This window comes from Passer montanus, unplaced genomic scaffold (genome assembly GCF_014805655.1).
Source record: "Passer montanus isolate IOZ18808 unplaced genomic scaffold, ASM1480565v1 scaffold8, whole genome shotgun sequence".
Lineage (NCBI taxonomy): Eukaryota > Metazoa > Chordata > Aves > Passeriformes > Passeridae > Passer > Passer montanus.
This window is the reverse complement of record NW_024373256.1, coordinates 7,529,538-7,550,745: the sequence shown is the minus strand read 5'-3', so window position 1 is coordinate 7,550,745 and position 21,208 is coordinate 7,529,538. Positions and strand designations below refer to the sequence as shown.

At 43.9% G+C, this 21,208-nt stretch overlaps 2 protein-coding genes across 2 annotated transcripts; one reads left to right on the top strand and one right to left on the bottom strand.

Moving 5' to 3' along the window:
* Positions 1-654: 654 nt before the first annotated feature.
* On the bottom strand, positions 655-6,125 carry ERI2 (ERI1 exoribonuclease family member 2). The gene is made up of 8 exons (XM_039731866.1): positions 6,051-6,125; positions 5,844-6,012; positions 5,252-5,379; positions 4,955-5,111; positions 4,332-4,432; positions 3,327-3,408; positions 2,807-2,895; positions 655-2,596 (listed from the first exon to the last, which is right to left on the bottom strand). Exons 1-8 carry the CDS (start codon positions 6,123-6,125, stop codon positions 1,271-1,273), a joined length of 2,127 nt encoding a protein of 708 aa, XP_039587800.1. The 3' UTR covers positions 655-1,270.
* On the top strand, positions 6,050-20,578 carry REXO5 (RNA exonuclease 5). Its single transcript, XM_039732493.1, has 19 exons — positions 6,050-6,240; positions 7,885-8,006; positions 8,909-9,035; positions 9,912-9,996; positions 10,440-10,589; positions 10,722-10,810; positions 11,610-11,725; positions 12,483-12,621; positions 13,195-13,289; positions 14,342-14,444; positions 15,043-15,179; positions 15,482-15,590; positions 15,930-16,040; positions 16,166-16,303; positions 16,800-16,892; positions 17,388-17,607; positions 18,127-18,320; positions 18,874-18,983; positions 20,354-20,578. Exons 1-19 carry the CDS (start codon positions 6,124-6,126, stop codon positions 20,421-20,423), a joined length of 2,325 nt encoding a protein of 774 aa, XP_039588427.1. The 5' UTR covers positions 6,050-6,123; the 3' UTR covers positions 20,424-20,578.
* The last annotated feature ends 630 nt before the right edge of the window (positions 20,579-21,208 follow it).

The following is a 21,208-nucleotide window of genomic DNA, read 5'->3' as shown; positions in this document are numbered from 1 at the left end:
TCAGCCGCGGCCAAACTCGTAGCCCTCGATGCTTTCTTTTCTCCCGAGCTCCGGTTCCAGAGTTAGCCTGTGTTGAGAATTGCGGAGCTGAGGGGAGAGGAGCAGGCGGACACTCGCCGGAGCGGAGCGAGCAGCCCTCGGTCCAGCTCCATCCCCGAGCCGGAGCTGCTGCGGCCGCTTCGCTGCCTGTCCGGCTCCCGAAGGTGTCAGGGGGACCAGCTAAACCAGAAACTTTGAACAGGTAAATGGAGGCTTGGAAGAACAGCGAACATGTGCTAACAGAACAGTTGTGGCCCGTAGTGAAGTTGCTAAAGGAAGGTGTCTGTGTGCATCCCATTCCCTAAGAGCCGCCCCTCCCTGCTGTAAATTTAAAGCTTCTTAGACAATTAAGGGAGTAAGAATTATTACTGGTTTTACTGGTTATCTGTGGAGAAAACTGACCTAGGCAGTTGCTCCAAATCCAACCACCATTGGAAGCAAACTGCACTAGAAGTGGAGAAAAAATTAAAAGTACTTCCTGCTTTTTTGCAGGATTTTTTTACAAAGAAAGACATTGCAGATTTACACAGCAAGGTAAAGACATTACACTATATCCTTCTCAGTTTAGGTTTGAATACATTCTTACCAGATTCCCATCATTTGTCTGTCCCAGGGGCTACACTTGGAGCTAAAGCAGACACTGACAGAAATGAAATGGGAAACCCAGAGAGGCAAGAGCACAACAGTAATGTGTGTTAAATAAAGTATTTAATGAAATATCAGTACCTTATCTTTATTGTTACTTAAAGGATAAAAAACTCTGTAAGAGTTTAAGAGAATACTATTGCTTCAAGAATCACTTTTGATGTGCAACATCTTGTAAAGAGATTTAAAAATCTTTCAAAGTTTAAAAAAAATAAAAGTTGTAGGCAATACAAGTATATGTAAAAAAAAGTGCAAATAAAATCTGTGTCATTGAAATCTTTAAGGACTGGACTAGTAAGGCATTTAAAATATATGATAGAACAGAAATTTAAGAATTGTAGCAACAGCTGCTCATACTCTAATTTTAGCACTTAATAGTTTTATCTGTTCTCTCACACTTCATTAAGGCGTTACTTTATGATCTGCTGATATTTTTGTGTGTTTGAGCAACTTTCTATCTATGTTAACCAAGAACTGTCTTTTTTATCCCATTCTGAGAATATATATCTGACATCATTTGACTGTCCTGATTCAATTAAGCATGACACTTAGAGTTTAGGATTCAGACAAAAAATGGTATCCATTTTCAAGTTCTCATAGAGGGTCTAAGACACCAATTTTTCTTGTTGGAAGAATTTTCTGAATTACTAGGAACAGTTCCAAGGGTGGTCAAAGCATCTGCATTAAAGGTGAGACCACTGGATTTCTCTTTCAGAAGTGCATATTCCCACTTGAAGTATCCACAACTTTTCTTATTACCTCCTTGCTTGCCAACAGGACAACAAAAAAATGCTCTGCCATGGTTTGGGCCAGCATTTGACACAGAGAGTTTTTTGGCTCTTCTGCCACAGTTACACAGAGGGGGGGTTGATTTTCCATTTCTCACAGCTCTTACAGTCTCATTCAAATTGACTGTGGAGTTCAGAACTGCAGGAGATACGCTGGGCAAATTTGAACTTCTCAAAGGTAAGGAGTGATCAAAAGAGGAAGTTTTCTCTTGATATATATTAAAAGACTGTTTTTTTGCTGGTGGGCATGTTTTTGGACTAGTTGGCTTTCTTTTAGGAGCCTCTGAAGGAGTAGAGTAATTTCCAGTTAATGCTGACTGTGCTGAAACAGCATTTCCCTTTGCAGATGGTAACTTAAAAGCTGAAAATGTTGAAGTCTGCCTTTGTACTGTCCCTATATTATAGATTGTAGTATCAGGACTTTTGTAAACAACAGACCTCAGAGGTGCCATGGGTGCTACACTTTCCCCCAAACTCTGATTATCTGAACTTGTCACAGCCAATTGTTGTGAAATATTTTCTTCTTCAGACACTGTTAGACTATCTGTGCTTGAGTCATCCTTGAGCTGAACAGAGTCTGAATTTTGTTCATATTGAGATTCTGGTATCAAAGCAACATCTTCCCAGTCTGTCAGCAGAGACAAGCACTCAGAGCTGGTGCTGATGTCCCCACTGGAGAGAGTGACTGAGGGGATGGTGGTGGAGACAAGCACCAGCCCTGATCCCTGCACTGGGAGGCTGGGCCTGGCTGTTCTCAGGGGCTGCCCAATGTCTGTTGATGCAGGACTGGGACAGGGCTGTGCCACACCCAGGGGAACAGGAAATCTGTCAGGAGATGCTGCTGAAGAGCTTTGGCATTGAGCATGGAATTCAGTCCTTGAGCTGCTGCTGGGTACAACGTGGACAGCTGCAGAGGGATCAGTGCAAGTGATCTGCTGTTCCCCAGCCTGTACATTAGAATTTATCTTGTTTCCAGCAATACTCTTGTGTTTGTTCTCAGTCAGAGGTTTTGTTTCACAAGTTCCATCTGTAGATGTTTCAGCTCTGCTCTTACTTCCCAGTGGAGTCTTGTCAGTGCCATTTACAGTCAGTGTTCTGGAAATTAAATTACTCTTCTGATGTGCCTAGGGAGTCCGTAAACAAAAGCAGATTTTGGGAAGTGAATACCCAGACATTTTGGGAATAAATGCACAAAATTAATAAGCATATCAGCCTAAGGATGTTTTTTCCAAATCACAGTCAGGATGCTGGGTTTGTTATTTGAATAGCTCACCTTTCATCTGTATTCCAGGCTACAAAGCACGTAGACAGGGAGATATGAAGTAGGGACTTACCTTATCCAAAGATTTAGTAACTTTCAGCACACATCCATCACAGATCAGCCTCCAAGCAAGACGAGCAGTATTCCGGGAATCATCCAACCCTTCAAAGTATGGTTATATTAATGTCTTCTTTTTGAACTGCTACTGGGAATAGTTCTTATTACTGGAAAAATGTAATCTAGGTAAGCCTTACATGAATGACAAGGAGTCACAGAACTGTGACACTTAGTCATCTAGTTCAAAAAAGGGAAGTAGAAAATTCCAAATAATTCTCTGTGCTGAAGCATCTGAAGGATTATTCATAGAGCCGAATATCTATTCACAGTTTTAAATATCCTTGCTCTTTTTATTAATCAAGTAAAAAAAACCAAACAAACACATATTGTGCTGCAATTCTCTCAAACTAACATGATATTCAGATCTATCAGGTAAAATCAGGTTTCTTTATCTTCCCTCCCCCTCTTTTCTTTTGCATCCTAGCAATTCATAAATTAATCTTGTGAATTCATAAAATGAGGATCATCATGCTTACCAGAATGTTCCCGTCCTTCAAAAGCTATCCCCAAATCCTGCAAAGCTCCATTTAGCCCTTTAGGCTTTCTGTTATAGAAGGCCTAAGGAAAGAAACGCAGGTGCTTAACATGAAGCATATGAAGCATTTAAAAACCTTTCCCTTGTGAAGCAAAGCCATTTCAGAAATATCCCCTTACGAATAATAACTCTCACAAGGCAATTAAGCAAGCTGGGTATTTGCATTTTACAGTGAGGATAAGTCCATAAGTTACTTACCCTGTTAGAAATCAGAATGGAAAGAAACATGAATCCCTTCTCTCAGTCTTAAGCAAATCCATTCTGTCTGAGCTCTGGAGTCATTTGTCTGCACTCTATGGCTTACTTACACTGAGGAAAGTCTTAACAGACCAGCATTAAAGAATACAACTATAAATAATACCTTAAATGCAATCACAGGCATGAATATATTTGGCGTAGGTATGGATTTTTTTGTAACTGAAAAAAGTGAGTCTTACTTCTTGCTCCTAATATGAGTATCTGCAAAGGGGGAATATTCACTGTTTATCTTTAGAGAATTACTTCTTGCTCCTAATATGAGTATCTGATTTGATCACTGCAAAGGGGGAATATTCACTGTTTATCTTTAGAGATCTGTAAGGTACCTCCGAGTACCTCTCAACAGACTATAATGACAACATCCTACACAGCAATATAAGGCAGCAATAAGAGCACACAAAACAACAAAAGATAGGAAGCAAGGAGAGCAAAATATGTCAGGAAAGGAAGTGCAGCTCATAAATTCTCGTAATTATCATTCTTTTATCAAACAACAATGTTTTCCTAGCATTAAGATCTCTATTCACATTCACACAGTTCTAGGGCAGTTGGTTATTGAGCAGTAAACATGAAATAAAACCAGGTTACTCTGGTCACTGGGACACACAGCATTGCCTTGTAAGCCCAGGCACAGTCAGCCTTTGAGGTCAGTGTGGATAGAAATGTTTCAGTCTGCCCATCCTCTCACCCTGTAGGTCGCTTTGAGGTCAATCCAGGAGTTCAGGATGTGGGGTTTGCGCAGCTGCTTCCTTCGACACTCGTAGTGCAAACACACCCCCAGGTCCCAGTCTGTGCAGGGAAAGCCACAGTCAATCCACCACTGCAGAACTGAACTAAAATCCACACAATGTGGCCTACGTGCCCCTTTATGTGGCCTAAAAATCTGCATAAAGGGACACAACACCAACACACTGTCAGCATCCTGTGCTGCTGGGGCAGGAGGCACAGGCTGTGAAGTGGCTGTCCAAGGGAAAAACTGCAATGGAACACCAGGAGAAGCAAACCCCTGTTGTTAGTAATTAACTTCAGACAGTTAAAGATCTCAAAGACATCATTAATTCATTTAGACACACTAAGAATGATCATACAGTTCACTAAAGCAGAAAAATGTAACAGCATCAGACCCTGGAGTCAAAGATGCAGCAAACATGTCAGGATTCCACAGATTACATATTTTCAGTCTTATCCCAATATTCCACATTTTTAATACCTAATAATAGGAGTTTGGCTCTGTAGAAGTGAAGACACAATCTCACTAGTGCCACCTAATGTTATTGCTGTGCAGAAAAAGCAAATGAAAATGTTATTTACCTGTCCATGTAACAAAGGCACACGCTTTTGCTTCTGAAGTAGAATTACTCTGACTATCTGTACTGAACATAATTTTCTTCTCCTCTTGTATCTTTTGAATCCATTTCAAAAATTGTGATAAGCAAATGTTGAGAGGCACCCCTTGGTCAACTTGATTCTTCACGGAACAGAACAGGAAGCAGGTATGTGTTAGAATGCACTGAAATTCATTTGAGGTTTATTTCTTTATAGCCTCTTTAAATAAAACAGTAAACAGCAATTATACAACTGTAAAACAATGTTAAGTCATAATTATACCTGTGTTATGCCAGTCAGTTCTGTACAGAATTCAGAGAGAATAGGATGCTCCTGGGGCTGGACGTACACGTGGAATTCAGATTCAATAGCTCCTGTTGAGGTGTTTAACAGGACTGCTGGAAATTCAACTACAACAAACACGGAGAAGAAGAAACAAAACAAACAAAACAGAACCAAAACACAAAGCCAGAAAGGTTAAAACTCTTCACAGGAATGAGACCATTTTCAGATGGTCTCTGCCAGCTTAGCACATTCCATTATTGTATTATATTATATAGAGAGAGAGCTCAAGCATGGTGCTGATAAGGCCAAGCTTGTGGGTTTGATCCCTGTGTGGATCATTCACTTGAGAGCTGGACTAGGTGATCCTTGTCGGTCTCTCAGTTCAGAATATTCTGTCATGTGCATTTTTTATATGTATGTGTGTGTGTGTGTATATATATATATACACACATACATAAAAACATTTATATTATTTATATATCTATTATCCCATTGCACTGGGGCTGAAACGCCAGGGGTTAAAAGGAACATTTTACGAGGAAGACACGTAAAGACGACACACGGCTCAAAGCCAGCTCGGTGCACTCACTGATCTCGGGCCCGCGCCGCTCGCGGTCCGCCCAGCACGTGGCCTCGAAGTCCAGGACGATCAGGAAGGCGAAGCGCTGCCCCGCGGCCGCCCGCGCCCCGCTCCGCGCCCGCGCGCTGCTCCGCGCCAGCCCCAGCCGCCTGCGGACACCGGCCGAGCTCACGCTCGGCTGCTCCGGCCGCGGCCCCGGCGCCGCCCAGCGCGAACCGAGAGCGCCCGGGAGCGCGGGGCCGTGCCCGGCCGTGAGGGGCCGCCGGAGCCCGCCGCTCCCGTGCGCGCCATGGCGAAGGGGCTGTGCCTCAACGGGCGCAAGCGGCCCGGCCAAGCCGCGGAGGGGCCGCGGGCGGCGCGGAAGAGGCGGAAGGCGGATGGCGGCGGCCCAGGCCTGGGCCCCGAGGTGAGAGCCGAGCGCCCGGCGCTGCGAGGAGCGCGGTGCGGGCCCTGTGCCCCTTACGGCCCTTCTCCGGTGCTGCTGTGTCCCGCGCTGGGGTGCTGGAGCTCAGCAAAGCCGTGTACACCGGCAGTGTAGCGGGAGGGTACAGCCAGTGCCTGCTGATAACAACACAATGTCCTGAGTTGTGCACAGGGCTCATCGAGTCCAGCTCCTGCCCTGGAGCTGTGGCCAGCCCGATCCCACCATGTGCCTGAGAGCATTGTCCAAACGCTTCTCGAGCCTTGCAAGTTTGGGACCGTGACCTCTGCCCCGCGGAACCTGTTAATGGCTTGGATTCCGCTCCAAGAGATGTGGAAAACAACTCATTTGGAGTGCTCAGCGTTACATTTAAGGAATTTTGTGTTTAAAAAGCAGGTACATTCTCCAGTGTGATCTTGTAAACAAAGCAGATGTTGAGAGGAGCGCTGTGTGTGCCCAGCACACGCACCGCTGGGTGATACAGAGCAGCCCCACGGTGCCACTCACCCGGGCACACGGACTCAGTGCCGTGGAACAGGAGCTGCGTCTCCAGCCTGTGAGACCAGTCCTGTTTGTACCCAAATTCCTGTGCTTGGCAGTACCCTCCCCTTGGTGAATCAAAACCTCTGCTCTTTGGGATTTTTTGCAAAGCTTTAATTAGGCTGTATTGAAAACAACGGTGCCATTACTTGTCTCAGCTTGAGAGATGAGGCACTGGCAATTACACCAGCCTGTGCTGTTATTGCCAGATGATTCTCAACCACTGGAACCACGAACGTTGTCACCTCTTTTTAACTTCCTTACCCAGTGACAAATGTCTTGAAGAGCACACCAGCTCAGTCCCATGTGGGCAGGCTCTGTCCCAAATTACTGAGCACACGGCTTGTTAGTTAGTGTGTGGGGGAAAAGAACTTCCAGTGGGTGTTTGTGCTGTGAGGTTTTACATTCTCTAGTGTTGTGTGGCGTTTTTCCCCCGTATGCTTTGATGTCTTTTCATCACCTATAATATCTTTAAAATTTTTATGGAAGCTCTTTGGAAGAGGCCATGTGGCCAGTGGAGGTCACCAAAAAGCAACATTTCCTTGCTAATTAGCCTTTAGAAGAATTTGTGCATTTCGGCTTAAGGAGCTGCTGTGTGGCACAGTCCCCACCTCATCTGCTCAGTGATTTCTTTCTGCATCTTGCTTGGATTTTACTGAAGCGTTTTTCCCTGCAGGGGTCAGCAAACCCTTGTGGCAGAGCAGATCCCACGCTGTAGATAGAGAAACCCTCACACAGAGTCCCTACATGTAACTCTTGTACAAATGTTTGAAGCAGTGCAGCAGCAAGTGGGGGAAAGGGTTGAGAGACCAGGATATTGTGTTTGCATATCAATTGTCTCCTTACTGCATACATCTGCCTGTGTTAATCTTTATTAAATAACTCCTCGAAGTTAGAGTACCTGGGTTACTGAAGTGTTGGGTTATTGTTATATTCAGTGGGATCTGAAAGGAAACTGTTGCCCGTAAGGGGTGGAAGAGTTAGTTTAAATGTAGCTGCTTGTATCCAGGTAGTTTCTTTTTCCTTCTTTTTTCATGGCCTGGTGTGATTACATGAAACATCTCTTTACCAGCATTTCTCTTTCCACAGGAGAAGTCGTGTCATTTGTCAGCAGCTCTGCTGGGCGAGGACTCTGAAATCAGCCAGGAGCAGCTGTATGAGCTGCTGAAATACGCAGCTCTGGGGAAATGCCACCAGGCAGCACAGCCCAGGTACATCCACAGCTGCAGTCAGCCTGCTCTCACCTTCTCCCCTGGTGTGGAAACATTCCTGCAGGAATATTGGCTGTGCTGGGTTTGGAGCACTTGCCATAATGGCAGCCTGGATTGTGCAGATACACTTGGTGTTAGATTTGGCCAGGAAGCAGAATTCCTCTTCTGGCAGAAATCCTACCATTCCATAGTTTTGTTTCACGCAGTTTTGAAAAATTAGAATGACTGCTGTGGAACTGAAGCTCTACACACTGAGAAACAAAATACCCTTTTAAAATATTAACACAAATATTAATGCATTTCATGTTAGATATAATTGAAACAGAGCGTTGTAGAGCATCTTAGGAAAAAACCCAAACATTTCACTTCTCCTTTTCTCTGAGCCAGTTCTCAGAAGTGAAGGGAAAGGGACTTCTCAGGACTGGAAGAGAAAGGCTTGGAGGGTTTATAACCTTGAATGGTAAAAATGAAATTAAATCAATCTTCAAATGAAAGTCAAAGCAGAAAATACCCCACTTCAGATTTTAATAGTGAATAGAAAATTATTTTGTGAAAGTTATTTTGATTAATTAATTCACCAGACTGCATGACTACAGTTGAAGTTGCTGGTATATTCACATTCTGATGCATATGAATGAGGTATACATGTCTTGAGCTGGTATGCAGCAGAAATTTGCAATAACTCTTCTTTCTCTGTCTCCTGTACTCTGTTGCTTCCAGGAATATGTGGCTGTTCAAGATAAGCTATAAAGCCTTTTCTTATTGAAGTCATTTGGCACTTTGCCACTTACTGACTTAAAAGCTGGGCCGGTTCCAGCTTTTTTTTTTAAGAGTGCTAGATAATTGTTTTGCTTTGATTTTTATATATATATTTTTTAATTATTACTCTTTTTTAACTGCAGCTGGTGCCGTATTTATCACCAAAGCCACCTGGCTGGGGTTGTGGTTGTTGTTCTGCACGAAATGAGCCAGCTGCATTTCTACAGGTTCTATTTACAGTTCAAACACCTCAGGAGAGTGTTCCGCCATGTAAGTCCCCAGAGTGCCTCACTGTCCTCTAAACTTCTGCCAGTCCTGAAACCACACCCAGGGATGATGGCTGCAGTGGAATCACTGCCTTCTCCAAGGAGGTGGCCATCCTTGACAGCGAGTGAGAGGATCTGTTTGCAGCAGTTGTCAGCTCACAGCAAAGGACAGGGCTTTGATGATAGGAACAGGATTTCAACAGGATTATGTCTTTGAAGCTTTACCAGGTGAAATGTTCATTGAGGCTTCAATCCTCTGACTGTCATGTATCCTGCATCTACAGGATGCCAATTGGATTATAAATATCTTGGAATAATTTCAGTAATTTGGAATTTACTGTGAGTGAGGAGACTCTCTATAGAGTTATGCTAGTCCCACTGGTTGAAAAATACCACTTTTATTATTTGCACTTTATGTCAAGTTTCTCCCATTTCCCTGAAATATTATTAAAATAATTATTTTAATTTTCTTACTTACAAGCAATATTTTTGAAAGAAGATGGAAAGAAACTAGGACTTGAATTTAAGCTTCTAGAGAGTTCTTCCTGAACTGCAGCAAATGTAAATCACAACTTAACTGGAAAGACTGGAACTAGCTTTAGTTTCTATCAAAGAAGGTCTTGAGATTTGCCTTCTTGATCATATCAGGCAAGGCAAATCTGTCCTGTGGTACAAAGAATCCTGTATCATCCCTCATTAGGACAGGTTTGATTTGTGGTGAGTTTGTCTACTTGCTAAAACACCAAATGTATTTCCACTATTTCTTTTTTCACCCTCCTCTGAATTTGGCTGGCTTGGGGACCAATGAACCCCTAATTTTCTTCTTATCTCTGCTTGTCTTTCAAAGTCACTAACATGTTTTCACATTTTCTTTTTTCAGAGATTCACATTAGCACCTTCTGCTAACTTCCCAGTCAGCCTGTATGGAGAAGGAACAAACCCGAAACCTCAAAACACTCCACAAGGTATTTTGTTTGGGTTTGCATTGTCTCTTTCAAGACAGTGACTCACTTTGAACAGAAATTTATGACTTTGCATCCTCTGCAGTCCAAGTGCTGCCATGTTAAACTTGTTTAGAAAGAAACACATACAATGGTTTAAACCAGGAGACTTCTTACCCTGACTAGTTCAGTAACTCATGTTTGGCTGATTGTCAAAGTGAATGCAGAATGAGAGAAAGTTTTTAACATATTTAATCCCAATCCCTGCTGCTTTACTACCCATTCTAAGATGTAACTAATCAAAGAGACAGAGATATAAATTAGGTTTGAGCTGAGAAGACTTTTTCTCTGACCCTCTCTCTCTCTCTCCAGTCTGTTGTTCCAGGTAGTGATTTGGAATGGTGCAGCTTCTTAAGTGTTGATCTGATGCAGAAACTCAGCTTGACAGATGCTTCTGTATTTTACAGGCTTGACTTCCACCAGCAGTGAATGCATTACTAAAAGCTCAGACTTGCAGTGTGATCCCATCATTCAGAGATATGGAGAAAAAAAACAAGGCCTTACAAGCTATACTCTAACTTTAGAAGAGCAGAAAAAAAATGACTATCCCATAAAAGGTCAGTTTTTGGGTGAGGGCTGTTTTGTTTTATTGTGTTAGGGGTTGTTTTTAGTTTTGACAGTTTAGTGATACTTTTTGTCATATGAGTTGTAGAAGAAAGGTCTTATTCCCAGGTGTGTTTTCCCTCCAGGTTCCCCTGGATGCAAGGGCTACATCTCCACAGAGTGTGATCAGCAGAGGACAGACAGCAGCCCCCTCTTTGGTCTGGATTGTGAAATGGTAAAAATCAGTGTGTGTGGCCTTACAAAATTGAGTCAGGCACCCAACTCTTATCAGCTCTTCCCAAGTAAACCAATCACTTGTATTTGTTAAACCACTTTTGATATCCTAATATCTGCTGCCAGTCCCTTCCTTGATGGTACCAGGGCTAATGCAGCCATGGAGAGGCCCCAGCAGTAATTCTGGCTGTGAGACAAAAATAATATCCTGAGCAGAGAGCTCAGTTCTGTTGGCTCCCAGAGCAGCAGCTGGATCTTCCAGGCCTGTCAGCAATGCTGCCATAACCCATGAGACTGCTGTGGAATTCCTCCTCACCTCTCTCCAAGGTCTGAGAAAGGAGAGACTGTCACACATCTTTCCTTTAGCCATCACAGTTCCTTTGGCAGCTGCTTGGTGAAGAGTCCTCCTTTATAGCCCTGCAGAGATGCCTGTTTGGCATCAGCATTGAGTAACTATTGATACAACCTGGGCTCTGCCTTTACATTGTACAATGTCTCTGGGGCTGGTGCTGTCAGGGGTATTTGTGCAGTGCAGAGCACAGTCTGATCTGTGAAATCAGCACTTCTTTGCAATGTTTTTCTGTGCTGTGCTTGCCTGTGTGTTTGCTGTGCTTACAGTGCACATTTAACAATTGGAATGAAGCACAGTAGAGTATAAACCCACCAGCTGTGAGTGGTAGATCTCTAAGTCAAGGAGCTCCTTCCCAGTGATGCTGCTGCAGCCAAAGCAAATGTTAGTCAAGGTTTTTGAGTGGCAGCACCGTGCTGATTCAGCAACTTCCTCTGCTTCTTCCTGACAGTGCCTGACTGCAAAAGGGAACGAAGTCACGCGTGTGTCTTTGGTGGATGCACGGGGTCAGTGCCTCCTGAATGAGCTGGTCAAGCCTGAGAGCACAGTGGTGAACTACCGCACCAGGTCACTTGCACAAACCTGTCTTATCTCTTTGTCTTTCAGAGCTGTAGCCCTTTCACATTCAGCCTGTTACACAGGACCTTTCAGAAACCCCTTGGTTTGCACAGATGCCTGCTGCATTTCCCTCAGTGTTAGGAACACAGTTCTTGCTGTGTGAGTGAAGTGACCAACATTATGTGTACAATGTGCTGCACATTGTGGGGCTACCAGGCAGAACCATTGCCATTCTGCTCTGTCCATGGGAAAGTTCTGTTACAAATTAATGATACACAGTACAAGTTACTCTTCACTCATGGTTATAAAATAAGATGGAGTCCATAGTTCAATTTGCTCATATGTAAAAAATGCATAGAGCTTGTACACACCTTCAGGGTGGGGCTCAGGATTATAACAAAAGCAGGCAAAACTCAAGGCTTGTCTTCTTCACAACTTCACCTGGCTTTATCCAGGAGGTGCTGTCCCAGTCCCTTCAGGTTACTTGCAAGCATCTCCTTCCACCATCAGACTTGCAGTATTTCTTTACCTGTGCTATCTGATGCCAACTGCATTATTAAGAATACCTGGGAGAAATAAACTTTTGAATCAGCACTCTTAGCAGTTTAGCTGCAGCATATCCTCTGATGTTGGAACAGAAAACAGTAAATAGCATTCTGTGATTGGCTATACTGAGTTCATATTTTATAGGACCTGCTTGTAATGTTTTCCAGCATACACTGTTGCTAATGTATTGCTTTTAACTCACCCAACTTTTGTTTTGAAGATTCTCAGGAATCACAAGGAAAATGCTTCTTCCAGTGAAGACAAGACTGTCAGACATCCAAACCAGGCTAAAAAAAATGCTTCCCCATGATGCAGTGTTGGTGGGTCATTCTTTAAATTCTGATCTTCAGGCTTTGGAAGTGAGTATGTTTTTAAGACTGTTTTTCCCAACCCTGTGTTACTCATTTCACACCTGAAAACTCATTAACAATTGCTCTTTTTATTAGTGAACACTTGTTAATTGCTTCTTATTATTAATAGCCCTATGCCTGTAAGGATTAAAAGTCAAGAACTCTCCTTACAGCTATAAAATTTGCAAGGGGCTGTTCAGAACCCAAAAGAGAGAAGTCTGTCCAGACACAGATACTGTTGCAAGTGCAGCTTTACCCCTCTGCTTCAGCCAGATGCTTCTGTTAGCTCTGTCACAGGAAGTGAAACTGAAGTCCTTTCTGTGGGTAATTTAACCAATCTAAAATCCTTGAATCATAATTAATCTTTCTAATTAATCTAGATCTTCCCACTAGAGTGGGAAGTAGAAAGGAGAGTTGGACTTGTTTCATTATTCCTTTTGCTCCCTTGTGAACGAGGTATCTGTCAGGGAGAAGCTGGCAACTGAAATTAAAAGGGAGAGGCACAGAAAATTGTGGAGTTACTGTCCAGTTCTGTATGTGTGCTGTTCTTAAACTAAAGTGGTGATGATTTTTCTCCTCCAGATGATCCACCCCAGTGTTATTGATACTTCACTGCTCTTTGCCAGAAGTGAAGGACGAAGATACAAGCTAAAATTTCTAGCCAAAGCTGTTTTAGGGTAAGATTATTACTGTACTGTCATGGGAAAAATTAAAAACTGTCATGGTGGGTCATAGGGTCTTGATCTGTTGCTAATAGTATCAGAATTATTATTTTGTTACTAAGATTCAAAAGGAAGGAGCAGGTTGTGCAAGTTAGACACAGTAAAAAGGAATTTACTGGCTGCTTGAAACATCAGGCAGCATAATAAATGGGCTTGTCTTTGAGCAAGCAGGAATGCTGTCCCCAACCAGATCTGAGTCCCAGCAAAACTCGCCTTCCTGCAGGGCTGTAGAGGTATTGAGCTGTAGAACAACAGAGGCACTCTGGCTCACACAGGTGAGAGCTCTTTCAGTGGGCAAGAAAGAAAGAAAGTTAATGCATGAAAGTCTGATTTCCTGACTTAAATAATATCTCTCAGAGTGTCAGCTACCACTGGGTAGTATCTTAGTGAGACAGTTCTCCCCGTGCTCACAGTGAATGGTAATACTCTGCAGTGCCAGACTTCACTGAACTGGAGGCTGCTTTCCTCTCTGTGGGCAAGTTGTGAGTTGGGCCATTGGTCGAGAAAGAAGTAAAATTTAAAAATAGTCATGCATCAGAGTAGCAAGTATTAGCACTGCTTCTGTCAAATTCCCCCTGTGCTTGGCACTGGTGAGGCCACACCTTGAGTGCTGTGTCCAGTTCTGTGCCCTCAGTTTGGGAAAGAAGTTGAGACACTTGAGAACATCAAGAGGAGGCAACGAGGCTGATGAGGGGCTGGCAACACAAACTCTGAGAGGAGCCACTGAGGGAGCTGGGGGTGTTTAGCCTGGAGAAAAGGAGACTCTTCCAACCTAGTAATTCTGTGATTCTGTAAATTCCATAAACCATTTTGCTCAACATTGCAAAAACATTTCTTGCAGTAACTTTTGGGAATATTTCACAAGAATGCTGCTGCACAGAACTGAAATCCTTTTTGGAGAGGGGAAAGCTCTTTTGCCTGAAAAAGACCCAGTTTAGAAAAGACAGGATGTTGGTCAGTGTGGAAAAACAGATAACCTGCCTGTACACCTAATTTTGATGCCCTAGGAAGGAGATTCAGTGTGAACAGAAGCTTGGGCATGATCCTACAGAAGATGCTAGAGCTGCATTGGAGTTAGCTCAGTTCTTCATTGAGCAAGGACCAACAAAGGTATTTATATCTAATTAAGATTTCTGTCCTAAACTACAGAACTTAATGTTGTTGTGCTTTTGAAGAAAAAAATCCTCCACTCTTGCCCATCCTCCTATTGATTTAAAAGAGAAAATGGAGCTGTGATAGAGGGCCCAGTTTTGACAGCTTGTTATTTCCAGCCTGTATCCAGGTACCTGGATCACCTGGGCACTAGCAGTGCTCAGTACTCACTGACATCAGCCAGCATTGCTGCTGATCCTGAACAGGGGCCCTGGGTAAAGCACTGAGACATTTCCAGCCTGCAGGAATGCCTGTAATTTTGGTAGATCAAAGAAGAGAGAGACCTTGTGTGTTGTGGTAGTGATTCAGCTGGTTTTATGAGTCCCTTGTGCTGTTGATTTCTGAGAGAACGTTTTTGGAGATGACTGCCTGTTGATGCTGTGAGTGCTGCATGCTTGAAAATGACAACAGAAAATAATAAGGCAAGAAATTAATGTCCATGTTTCTTCACTGCTGGAGTGTGCCTGCATGACTCACAGGGAAAGCACAGGCTTTTTGTCAGCTACAATTAGCTGATGAGATGAAAGCCAGCTAATAATCTTCTTCCTTCCTCAAGGTAGCAGAACTAAACTTGGAGATGCTTCTGACAGCTGAAAAACTGGCTGAGGTCTCACAGAACAAAGCCGTGCCACAGCCACAAGGACGTGGGTTCCAGGAACAGCTGAATGAGCCTCCACCATTATCCAAACCATGGTAATAAGATTCTCAAATATGTATGTTTTTCCTTCAGTTGAATCCTCAGTAAAATCGAACAAGTGCCTTATGTTTTTCAGAAGCCATCAGGATCTTAGACAGACACAAATAATTGCAGCATAGTGCTGAAAAAATTTTAAGCAGTTTCATCTTAAATTTCACAGAGTATTTCCTAGGCTTCTTTTGATGTTGTGGACAAGAATGTTCTTTCAAATTTCTTAACTGCATTGTAATTCTCTGACAAGAATTTCTTGCAAGTTTTTATTCCCCATATTGATTCACAGTGTACTTCTCTCTGCTAGTTTTTTAGATTGTCTGCAGGTGACTGGCCAGAAACCCCTCCTTTTGGGCAGACAGGGATTAGACTCTTCTGGCCTGTGTCAGAGTAACCTGAGCACTTCAAACAAACAGGTGAATGGACTGAGAGTGGGTTGGTCTAAGCATCAAAATAGTTCAAAGTTGTTCTTGTTGTGGGAGTGGGTAGATGAGTCCTATTTTAAAAGCTGACTGACAGTGCTGTTAGCAATAGTGTTAATACCAGGTTAGCTAAATCCATTTGAGCCTTTCGGAAATGAGCTTTGATCCTCTGCATCCTCTCATGACTCACCAAGGAAGAATTTCTGCCTGAGGACTTTCTTGGACAATAATGAAAATTAAAGTTGGGAGTTAAATTCAATAGCCTTGTTTTTGATCCTCTGCAGTACAATTGTCTTGTACCTCTTTGAGCCTTGTTTGTTCTTGTCCCTCCAGATCCTTCAGAGAGCCTTGGAAGATGTTCCCCTGTCCAAATTCAGTATCATTCAGTTCAGTTTGGGTCCAGAGTACCTTGCATCTCACCTTCATGCTGGACTTCATGAAAAGGTATTATTTTTTGTTTGAGAATAGTCTTCATGCTGAGCTTGTAGAGAGATGTGATTTATCAGGAGGCACTGAGTAGTTAGTTCCTTTGCTTTGTGAAGTGCCTTCTCTAATCTGTGTTCCAACAGGTGAGAAGCAAGCTGACTGACATGCTGACAATTTACGCAGGTCCTTTTGAAGAAAACTTTTGCATCAAGTCTGTGAAGAAAGAATTTGGGAGGTGTGGACCAATCCAGTCCCTTACAGTGGTAACTGAAACATTCCAGGTGAGGAGCACTCAAAGGCTGCAGGCAGGTCTGGAAGATCTGAGTAAATTCTTGGAAATATATTGATTAGAATCAAAGAAATACCAGTTATTCTCTTTGGAGGGGTTTTTGTGGTAGTTTAGTCATCAACTACAATCATTCAGGGTACCTAAAAAACTGCTCCACACAATGACAAGAACAAGTGCAGCTCGTGTGCTGCTCAGAGGACTTTGAGTGCTGGGGAAGCTGAGGTGATTTTTGTCCTTCTAAAGAGAACTGATATGTTAAGGCCTTTAATAGCCAAAGGAGAAAAAAAGGGTAGTATTAATTGAAGAGTTAATTGGAGGGGGTTTTAAACAGCTAGAGTATGTGGAGTATTACATATTTTACCCTCAAACTTTTTTATATTATTCTAGTTTTAAAAGAAAGCAAAACTTTATGGAGACGTGACTTTTTCAAAGGGAGGGCTAATGTGTCTCACTGATAAACCTGAAGTATCTCACTCTGCTATTTCAAGCCATATGTTTGTATCCAGTATGAAGTGCTGGAAGCTGCCCAGCTTGCTGTGGAAAGCCTGGATGGAGCTGAGGTAGCAGGATCCTGCATTAAGGTAAGGGCAAACAGCAAAAGTTATGTTCAGCCCAGGCACAGCCTCCAATAGATCTGAAACATCACAGCATTGTGTTTGAGCAAATGCTTGTGCTGTTACAATCTCCCTGTCCTTGCACAATTCAGGGCCACTGGCAGAAAGGAAATGGCTGGATCCCTCTTGTTTTTCCTTTCTGCCTGTCAGCAGAAGGGAGTTAGAAAGAATTCTGACCTCCAGCTGCAGCTTGAAAAGGCAGATGCAAGTAAGAGGGCTATATAGAGTATGGCATTTTAGTTTTATAGTTTTACAGATATGATACAGTTTTATCTATATTACAGATATGATCTCCCTTTATCATGACTAATTAAGTTGGCCTTCATTAGTCATATTTATTTCAAGTGATGAAAAAGAACCTGTCTACTTTTGGTAATGGGAGAAAAATACTTTAAAATAGAAGCTCAGAACACAGAGCAGTGTAGGCTGACATGCTTTTTATTCCTGCTGCATCCACCCCAGGTCCAGAGACCAGTCACTGCAGCAATGCTGGACTGCAATGTTCTGATTAAGGAATTAGAACTGGATGTAGAAAATGAAGGTGTGATTTATGTGGCTGGTCTAAAGAAGTCATTAACAGAGACAGACTTGCAAGAAGAATTCAGCCAGCTGAAAGACCTGGAAACACTGTTCCTGCCAAAGGACCTTCAGAGTGGAAAGCACAGGAACTGCTGTTTCCTCAGTAAGTAGCTTCACACACAGCCTCCATGTTTCCTTCAAATAAGCTCATTCAGCAGCCCTTGGGACTTTGCACAGACACAGCAAGAGGTACTGGAACCCAGGTAGGCTCCAAGGGATAGTATTTAAAATGCTCCAGTGAAAGCACATACTGTTTGGAAGAGCACTTTACAGTTAAATATTTAAGAGGAAAAAACACCTGCTTAAAAAAAACCCCAAATATTTACTTAGAAAAATTCCAGGGTAACTAATGGGCTCCAGTACTTCCATGTGAGGGGTGGCCACTGTGCAGCTTCACACAGCCCAGCAATCACCTCTGAAAGGTGGGAGCAGCTCAGTGAGGCTGCTGCAGCCAACTGGCATTTCTAGTCTGATGTTTATCTGTAGCTCGATGAGGATCTGCTTGCTGCAGAGATTTGTTTCTCTTCTCCCTCCTGCTCCACACCTTCAGCCCTGCCTTGCAGGTGCCAAGGAGGGCAGCAACAGCATTGCCAATCCACGTTCCCTTCTCTTTGCATTTCAGAATTCCAGAAAACCCAGAGTGCTGTGGATGCCCTTGAAGCTATAAATGGATGGACCATGAAGGGTAGCGAGCTAAGAAGTAGGAATGCCCTTGCTCCAGGTCACCTCTGGAGATGGATTTGGCAAATGAATCACAGCAATGGGAAGCAAGGAAAACACATCTTCTATGAGAAAATGGAGCAGCTGTCTGACTCTGTGAGTGTGAGGCTCTGCTGATGTTTGTTGCAATTAGTGAGGAGGGACTGCCCTGGGGACCTGGAGAGGTAACTTTGAGCTGGCTGAGGTGCAGAGCTGCTTGTGACAGAAGGGTCTCCTTGTGCTGGAGCAAAGGAGGATCAGTTCCCACAGAGCAGCTTGAGAGATAACACCACACGAGATAATGTGATGTTTGCAGGGCACTGCATAACATTAAAACCAGCATGGCTGCACAGGGCAGTGGCTGCTGCCCAGGAACTGCGACCTGGCACTGGGGAGCTGACAGGGCACAGGGGGCACAGGGAGAGGTGAGTGGCTGTGTGGCTGCACAGGAAAGAAGAGCTCTAGCTGAGAGCTCTGGAGGTGCAGCTCCCATTTTTGCCATGGAGCCATTTGAGCAGGGCCTCTGGTTCTCCCTGCAGCTGAGCCACTGCACTGCCAAGTGCCAGGCAGGAGCAGCATCCCTGCTGCCCTCACCTGTGCCATGCCCACACACCTAGAAGTATCACTGCTGATGAATGGGGGACTTTATTGCTTCTATTCTCTTGTGCAGGAGCAGGATCTAAGGAAAAAGGTGAAGAAGTTAGACCACCATATCAAAAAGCTCTATAGAAGCCTGCAGAATAACACCCTGTGCATTGTTCTCTTTCCTGGAGTGAACAGGTAACTAACTTGCTACCTATTTTGCAAAGCACCAAGGAAAATACAGAGCTGAATATTTTTATCTTAATCTATTAAAAATTAAAGCCCTGCACAAGGAAGAGAAAGCCCAAGAGAAAGGCTGAAGAAGCTGGTGTAGTTAATCTGACTTTCATGTTTGGTCAATAAAACCTCAGCCCTACATTCTACCCACAGAGCAGGCCTGAGTCACAGTTGATGTATCTGAGGGTGACAGTGTTGATTAATTGTACAGATCTTATCAGCTCACCCACCTCCCCCAGAGGATGTTCCATCCCCTCTGACAGTGAGTTAAGTTCTATGTGACTGTGAGAGAATCAAGCAGAGTTTCCACAGCAGGCAGGAGTTTTTGGGGTGTTTGGTTTCTAAAACCACCTAATTACTGCAGCCAAGGCCTCACCTACCAGTTGTGTTGTGGTACCCCACAGTGTGCTTCAGCCACAGCTGCTCAAGGAGCTGGTTCATGCCCTTGTTCTCATGTGATGGACAAAAATGAGAAAACCCACATTTGTTCAGAGTCCTTCAGCTTTTGTAGGAAGGAGCAAGCTGTGTATTTGAGTTGGGCTACAGCAGTGCAGGTATCAGGGATACTTCCCTGGAGTGGGCTTCCTGCATTTCAGCTCCTGAACTGCCACAGTCTGTTTAATTACTAACCAGAAAGCAAAGCCCTGGTTACTGAGGACAGCCTTCCATGCTCTCACTGTCACTGGTCAGCCTAATAAAGGTCACATCTACCTTTCTGCTGCCTTCTTTGGGCTAAAACTGCCTCTGTTTGTGCATTTCTGAGCAATCATTTGCCCCTCTACACCCTGTATCACCCCAGGTGCCCTGCACACTCAGCTGTCACCCCACGGGAAGGTTTGAGGCGAGGATGGCTGTGAGTTCAGTCACACCATGTGTCCTTTGCAGCAGAGTCACTGGGCTCAGCACATCCCAAGTCCCAGTTTAATTTCCATTTCCAACTCTTCTTGCTTAGCACAATCTTCCATCACCGAGGGGTAGGAATCCCACAAGCAGAACAGGTGGATTCAGGAATCTGCATCCACAGGGAGCCTGTGGAAGCCCACAGAGCTTGGCTCACACTCTCAGGCTGCTGAGTGGGTTGGATGGGAGCTCCATCTCAGGCTGGGAAGAGATTTCTTGCCAAGTGTGAGGTTCCTGTATTAGTGTTTCCCTAGGACCAACAGTTCAGAGGAGGCTTCTTGATTAAAAAGGATGCCAAATAATTGTGGGGTGGAAAAATAATTAATTTTTCAATGTGCTGACCTGGGGGGCTGCAGGCCTCTCACTGCCAGGCCAGCAGTTATGTGCATGAAGGCTGAGCAGAACTAACACACTTCTTGTTTGTGTTGCAGCACACATGGATCACAATCCGGCCTTGGTCTGATGGGAATAAAAGATGATGAAGGGAGGAGTGCTTGTTAAACTGCCAAGTTTTTAAGCAAAGTCTTTTGTTAAGATATTTTTAATTACTTTAAATATTGATGTCTTTGTAAAAATCTCTTACCATAAGAACAATAGGCTTTCACTCTGTATCTTCAAAAATGTCTAAAAATAAAAGCCATTCAAAGTGTCTTAAAGCACAAACCCTTTTCCATTAACCCTTCTTGCTGTGGGAAGGCTGAGCCAGGCAGGTCTTGGCAGCTGGAGCAGTGCTCCACAGGAGCTGGGCAGGACTGGCCTGTGGGTGTCATTCCCTGCTGGACACCAAGGTACCAGCTGGGGCTGTGCCCTGGAACATCCCAGGCCATGAACCAGCCAGGCAGGTCAGAGCAGAGCCTGCAGCAGCTGCTCAGCAGTTAACAGCTCCCCCAGGAACTGCGTGGATTTCGGGAACTGCGCGGAGCCAGCTCCTGAGCTGGAGCTGCTGCCTCCTTTCTGGGAAAGTGCTGTACTTGGGCCATGGAAAGGAGGAATCAGTGATTCATACTTCTTGGACAATCTCCACTTTCTCCTCCCTCCCTGACCACCCCCACCCTCCCCTCACACACAAAAAGAAAAAAAAAAAGAAAAAAGTTTCCTTGTGGCTGTGGGAGGGGCAAGGGATGTTCTAAGGAAAGCACATGGCTCTGTGGCCTTCCCACAGCATCGCCTTCCACAGGGAGCTGGAAGCAGGATGAGGTGATTTGCAACCTGACAGCTCCAGACTTAAAAATTAAATGTTTGTTAAAAGGTTTGACCAGGAGGTGAGGGATTTTTTTCATGTGATA

Coding starts and splice junctions, on each gene's coding strand:
- ERI2 (XM_039731866.1), bottom strand. CDS start 6,125: ATGGCGCGCACGGGAGCGGCGGGCTCCGGCGGCCCCTCACGGCCGGGC. Junction 6,013..6,050: donor CGCGCTCCCGGGCGCTCTCG/GTTCGCGCTGGG, acceptor CGGCCGGAGCAG/CCGAGCGTGAGCTCGGCCGG. Junction 4,433..4,954: donor TGCCTTTGTTACATGGACAG/GTAAATAACATT, acceptor TTCCCTGCACAG/ACTGGGACCTGGGGGTGTGT.
- REXO5 (XM_039732493.1), top strand. CDS start 6,124: ATGGCGAAGGGGCTGTGCCTCAACGGGCGCAAGCGGCCCGGCCAAGCC. Junction 11,726..12,482: donor GTGGTGAACTACCGCACCAG/GTCACTTGCACA, acceptor TTTGTTTTGAAG/ATTCTCAGGAATCACAAGGA. Junction 14,445..15,042: donor TTGAGCAAGGACCAACAAAG/GTATTTATATCT, acceptor TCCTTCCTCAAG/GTAGCAGAACTAAACTTGGA.